The 6635-nt window shown below is 36.5% G+C and overlaps 1 protein-coding gene across 1 annotated transcript; it reads left to right on the top strand.

Moving 5' to 3' along the window:
- On the top strand, positions 1–2545 carry LOC143553423 (transcription factor MYB59-like). Its single transcript, XM_077043424.1, has 3 exons — positions 1–643; positions 1012–1141; positions 1931–2545. Exons 1-3 carry the CDS (start codon positions 514–516, stop codon positions 2448–2450), a joined length of 780 nt encoding a protein of 259 aa, XP_076899539.1. The 5' UTR covers positions 1–513; the 3' UTR covers positions 2451–2545.
- Positions 2546–6635: the final 4090 nt, after the last annotated feature.

Raw genomic sequence — 6635 nt, 5'->3', positions numbered from 1 at the left:
AATGTTTATCGATAGAAATAATTGCATGAATTTATATTTACAAACCACTAGATAATTAATAAACTGTGAGTTGTTAATAGATCCTGCTCCGCTAGCCTCTGGCTAGAACCAAACTGAATAGTGCACATCGACTAGTAGTGATTCGTGGGATCGGAGCATATGAAAACTACATCCACTTATCAAACCATTTCCTAAAAAAACGAGGGATTAAACCAAACATGCACCACCCACCCGGCTATCCATAGACCATAAACAACAATTATAAATGGGCTGACGTCACAAAAGTAGTGACCATGTAGGGTTCCCTTATCAGAAGACCACCACCAACAGGTGTGCGGTCTGGATTGAGTCTTGAGTCATACTCAAAACCCTATCTCAAGGCTTAACCCTCCACTCACTATAATTGGATGATAAGGACAATAGTATAAATAACAACCTTAGTTTCCATCTGACTCAATTCAATTCACTTGCAACACAAGATTCTAGCTAGACATACAAAAAGAAGATAGAAACATGGGGCAAGAAGATATTGACATGGTGAATATGAGGAAAGGTCCGTGGACCGAACAAGAAGATGTTCAGTTAGTTTCTGTTGTCAACATTTGTGGTGATCGAAGATGGGATTTTATAGCTAAGGTTTCAGGTTTGAAGGTGGCGGGAGAATACAAAATGAAAAAAAAGTAGGTAGTAATAATTGGTTATGTTAGGCTTAAAGATTTTATTATAAGACCGAGTATAGTGAAGAAAGCGAGGAGGCGCCAAAGCACCAAGTGACTCCAACGTAGGGTGGCGGTGACATGGGTGTGTGGTGACGCCATAGGATGTGAACTATTGCTCTGATGTGACGCTGGTATGGGTGTGTGTGGTGGCGCCTCGGTGTTAATCCACTGCACTTGGTCTAAATATGTTTTTATAAACAAAACCTATCCTTTTAATCTCTTTTGTCCAACTTAACCTAACCCAAGCAAATATCTTTGGGGATTTTTTTTTCTTGAAATTTCAATTGTTCAGGTTTAAAACGAAGCGGAAAGAGTTGTAGATTGAGATGGGTAAACTACCTACACCCTGGTTTGAAAAGAGGCAAGATAACTCCTCAAGAAGAATGTCGAATCCTTGAGCTTCACACTAAATGGGGAAATGGGTTTGACTTTCTTTTTCACTTTATTATTTTTATTATATGCTCTATTTATGTACTTTATTTGTTAGGAGAATTTGAGAAATCTATGATTAAAGTTTGAAATAGTTGATCATCATGATATTAGTGTATGATACTGATTAAAAACAACAGTATGCAAAGTTATTATTTATTCCATATTCTCTTTTATTGCTTTTTATTTAACTTTATGAAGTGTTAGTTCAAATTATTCTAGGGGCTTAAAGTGCTAATTTGAGGCATCAATCAAACTTTTAGTTTCAGGCCTTTGTCATAAAAGAGTAACAGAAATTTAACTTTTCTATTAATTTTTTATGATAGAGATATTTATTAAACATTATTAGTTATTTTATTTTTAAGAAATTTTAAGCTATCATTCAGGGTTTTTTTGAATGAAGATTTTCTTTTAAATCTTGTTGTCTGTGGAACTTGAACTCAATACCTTTTAAATCTTTTCAACCCAAGTTGTTTAATTAAATATTTTCACCCACTAATGATCCATGTATGTGACCCATTTTCTACTACCCTATCAATTCGATTAACACACTTACAACTTAATTAATTACTGCATATCCCCAACCCTTTAATCCGTTTGGCGTGTTTAGTTAAATGCATTAGATGGGGTACCGTGTTTGATTACATGATTTGAAGTGTCTTAGGTTAAGTTTGATGGCTTTACACGAATAATTAATAAATACATGTTGGATAACTTAACACTCTGTCGGTGTGTTTTGTTGGCTTCCATTTTGTGTACATAATTATTATATTAATGTGCAGATGGTCTAAAATTGCTCAGAAACTTCCTGGACGAACTGATAATGAGATTAAAAATTATTGGAGGACCCATATGAGGAAAAAGGCACAAGAAAAGAAAAGGGCTTTATCTTCATCTTCATCTAATTTGTCGGATTCCTCAGCCTACTCAGTTACTAGCAATCCTACTGTTGATTCTATGCCGATGAGTGAAACCAAAGAAAGAAGCTTTTATGACACTGGAGGGTTAGAAATGGTGATGATGACAAATTGCAAGAGCAATAACTATAATACCAAGAGTACCGCTACTAGTGTGAACAACGCGATTGAAGGACAAGACGGGTATGAGTCAATGGATGAGATATGGAAGGATATAGCTTTATTAGATGATGATGGTCATGGTAAAAGGAGTGCTTTTGGTACATACAGTGAAATAGCACCTATTTCTATATGGGATTACTCTCTCAACACGTTGTGGATGATTGATGGCCAAGAGGAGATAGGAAGCAATATGTTTTTTGCAGATAATAAACGCGCAGTTTAGCACAAGGTTAACTGGCTAACTTAGTTTTTTATGTTACATATTTGGTGTCTGTAGACACGATAAATCAATAGATTAAGATTAAGTATCATGTCATATTACTGAAGTAAAACAAGAAACGAACCAAACATGATGTGAATTAATTATGTATTCTCTATCACGCTATCACGCTATGTATGTTTTCCCATGTGGAAGAAGGATACTAGTAATTATTTACGAAATATTTAATTTTTTTTTGTATTATATCATGAAGATATACAATATATATATGTTAATAAAAGTATGGATCACTAGGTACGTATATGCCATAGGGACTTCTGTACTTACATCAAATGGAAATTCTTTACTCTACTATACATTGTTAAACCTTAGACAAGTGAAACAAGAACACCAAACACGATTTTGCATAAAACGTTTATGCGACTCTTTTCTATTAATAAGAAACAAGAACAAATACTTTCTACTCTCTCTACTCTTCTCTACCACCAACAAAAGAAACTAATGATGAGTTTATATAGCACCCACAATTCTAATGATACTCAAACTAGGAATCACAATTAAGCTAGACCTTTAATTTATTTAATAATAAGTAAAAGATAATTATGACACCAAGTTATTCAACTTAGTCCCTGAACTTTGGATCTCCACCAAACCGCCCCTTGAGATCTTCCGTACCACCCTTACACTTTTCGCATTAACCATTCGGGTCCTTTAAGTTGGTGTTGCTCCAAGTTTTACACTCCCTCTCAATACCAACTTCCATTGCTCCTCCAAGATCCTTCACACCTTGTAACGCTCGCACTTCCTTGAGCTTCATTCTTGGATTCGACTTTATAACACTCCCCACGGGATTCTTTTACTTGTTGACAAATAAGCTAGTTTCAAGATTACCACTATTTAGAACTACATCACCCGTTTTTAGATCGGAAACAACTTTTGCTTTCTTAACTTCATGACCAACTATCATGGTACTTAAAGCAATTCTTCCATCCCCACTCGATGCATGCTCCCTCTCAAACTCAACTTCTTCATTCATTCGTTCATTCGGATCACCCGAACTTTGCATGAACCTCATGCAAACTCCAACGCCAACTTTGTTGGTTTGTTGATTTTTAACGTTTTCTATTCCACCATGACCACCCGTAACATGAGACAGAACTATCTCCTCGTGCACTTCATTCAACACGGTTTCTTTCTCGTTTTGTTCGGTTACCGTCACGGTTACGTTTTGATCAACCGTATTTTCTTCTTCAACCATGATTTCCTCATCATCTAAATTCAACATAACAATAGATGATTCAAAGGTTACCTTTAACTGATTCGACTCTGGCACTACTTCCTGATCTGTCCACCAACAGGAGCCTTCTTCAAACCATTCATCTACCAGATTCGGTTTGAATTCGGTATCAACTGTGTATTTTCCTTGAACCTCGGCCATATTAGCCTCCACATCCCACGGTTCTTCTTCTTAAACCACAACTGCATTACCTTCCTCCCTAGGATCTCGACAGTACCTTGCCATATGCCCTTTTTGTCCACAGTTATGGCACCTAAACGGAAACTGTTTTGGTTGGTACCTTGATTTCTTGTCTGGGTTCTCTTCGTCCAATGAATCTTCTTCAGAGTTATCAACCCGACTCTTTCTATTCCATTCTCTCTTCTTGGGTCGGTCACGTTTCTCGTTCTCCCAATATTTACCCTTGCCTTTCTCACCATCACGATTCTTATTTTTGTAGAATCGATGCTTCTCCTTCCTTCCGACATACAAGGCTTCGCTCTCGGTTTTAACCGACACCCCAGCTAACTGTTTTGCCAAGGCTTCTTGTCCAGCAAGAATATTCTCGAACTCGGTAATACTTGGTTGGGTCGCCCACCCTTGGATAGCGGTAACGAAGCTACGATACTCCGGCCTTAAACCGTGGATGAGTATCCGCTTCATACGAGCGTCGCTAACCCAAGACTGTGGATCGAGTTCTCCAATCTCGCGACACAAATTCTTAACTTTACGAAAACATTGTGAAATTGGAAGATCACCATGGGAAATTGTCATCAACTCACTTTCAACTAGTTGCAATCGAGCATCGTTCTTCTTCGTAAATAAGGTCTCCAACGTATCCCACGCTTGCTTTGGGTATTCGAGATCTTGAATATGATTGAAAACATCATCATCAACCGTTGTCTTGATGATAAACATCGCCCGGCCCGCTTTAACCTGCCACTTACCGATATTACCGTTAATATCATTTGCAGGTTGTCTCGTATCGGTACCGTTCGTTACCTGCCAAAGATCTTGACTTTGAAGATATGGCTTGATGCATGTCGACCATTGTTTGTAATTACTCTGGTTCAGTTTCTTGATTCCTCCTACCACGTGCAATTCCGCCATCCTTACGTTTCTTTCTTAATTGGCGGTGGTGCTCTTCACACGAACAAAATCAATTCTCAAGTAGTAATATTGATTTTTGATCTTTAATCAATATAATCACTTGGTGGTATCTGTTAATAAAATTCTCACAAAAAAACAAAACCCAAAAGGATAAATTCTTGCAACTTTCTTTCTTATTTACGAGAGCAGCACCAAAATATTTAAATAATATTTCTTGATTAGATACCAAGCAAATTCTTTGATATTGCTTGTTGCTGTAACGATTCACGATTATATATTATGCTATCAAATATATAATATTACGACTCACGCAGCACTTACGATCCCGTTTTCTTTCCTCACGATCTTAACTTGCTTCTGGATACGTCCCTACGGATTTGAACCGTATCTTAACCGCGACCGGTTTCTTGGCCTCTTATGTCTTTGATCGGAACTACTACCTTAGACAAGTGAATCAATAACACCAAACACGATTTTGCATAAAACGTTTATGCGACTCTTTTCTATTAATAAGAAACAAGAACAAATACTTTCTACTCTCTCTACTCTTCTCTACCACCAACAAAAGAAACTAATGATGAGTTTATATAGCACCCACAATTCTAATGATACTCAAACTAGGAATCACAATTAAGCTAGACCTTTAATTTATTTAATAATAAGTAAAAGATAATTATGACACCAAGTTATTCAACTTAGTCCCTGAACTTTGGATCTCCACCAAACCGCCCATTGAGATCTTCCGTACCACCCTTACACTTTTCGCATTAACCATTCGTGTTGCTCCAAGTTTTACATACATATGGTCAAATGGGTTCGAAAGATGTTATACAATGGATTTCTCAAGAAAGTAGAAGACTATTTCATATTAAATTGATCGACATATATCAAACAAATTTAACAAAAAACAATGGACAAAACAAGATTTGTATTCAAAGATTCAATACAAACCGTAAAACACAATCCAGTTGTTCTTGTAACATACAACTCACCGTTTTTTACTTCCTCACGTGAGTGACTGATCAGTCACGCCTTAACCTTCCCATACAAACTAAAAAAACACTTGGATCATGGTTTACAACCAGCCAAGCCAGCCCATAACATTGCTTGACCCATACTAAAAATACATTAATAATGTTTTTAACCCAATAATTACTAAACTTTAAACAGTACGATTTTGAACAAGCCCAAACTTATGGATTAAAAGTTTAAAACAGAGTGTCAACGTGGATTAAAATTAATAATCCCCCTTAAGCCATTTGTTTTAGCGAGAGGTGGCAATGCGATTAGGTTGGGTTCGGTTGGGTTTGAGTGATGAGTTAGAATGAGTATGAGTCAGGATGAGTATAGGTCATGATGAATATTTAAAATAGAGGGTTAGGATGGGTATGAGTCAAGATGGGTAAAGTTAATCCTACCCATCTTGTCCCAAGTGAAGGTTAAAATACAAAGAGTTTCAAAAACCCATAAAAAATTCAAAAATATTCTATTCGATTAGTGGGTTTTGTTTAAAATAAAATTGGATATAGCTTGATCTATTCCATTCTAACCCATAACCAAAAGTCAGTAACAATTTCCCAACTCATCTTGGCCTCCTTGGAAAATCCTTTTGATCCATCCTGATTCACTCTAATTTTAAAAACTATCCATATTGACCCGGAACAACCCATTTGGGTTTGTTTTGCGACTCCTAGTTTTAGCCATCCAAAACCATAACCTTCATTCTTTTTTACATTCATTTTCGTCATCAAGAAGAAAATATCTTCATAAGCATCTTCAATGACCATTTCTCCATTATCTTC

Source organism: Bidens hawaiensis, unplaced genomic scaffold, assembly GCF_021521415.1.
Source record: "Bidens hawaiensis isolate Kalapana, Puna unplaced genomic scaffold, B.hawaiensis_p1.1 tig00001032_1, whole genome shotgun sequence".
Lineage (NCBI taxonomy): Eukaryota > Viridiplantae > Streptophyta > Magnoliopsida > Asterales > Asteraceae > Bidens > Bidens hawaiensis.
The sequence above is the reverse complement of the archived record's forward strand: the minus strand, read 5'-3'. Positions and strand labels throughout refer to the sequence as shown.

Bases quoted from the DNA above. Each gene is read 5' to 3' on its own strand.
- LOC143553423 (XM_077043424.1), top strand. From the start codon at position 514: ATGGGGCAAGAAGATATTGACATGGTGAATATGAGGAAAGGTCCGTGG. The intron at 644-1,011 runs GTTTGAAGGTGG...TCAATTGTTCAG, and splicing joins TTTTATAGCTAAGGTTTCAG to GTTTAAAACGAAGCGGAAAG. The intron at 1,142-1,930 runs GTTTGACTTTCT...ATTAATGTGCAG, and splicing joins CACACTAAATGGGGAAATGG to ATGGTCTAAAATTGCTCAGA.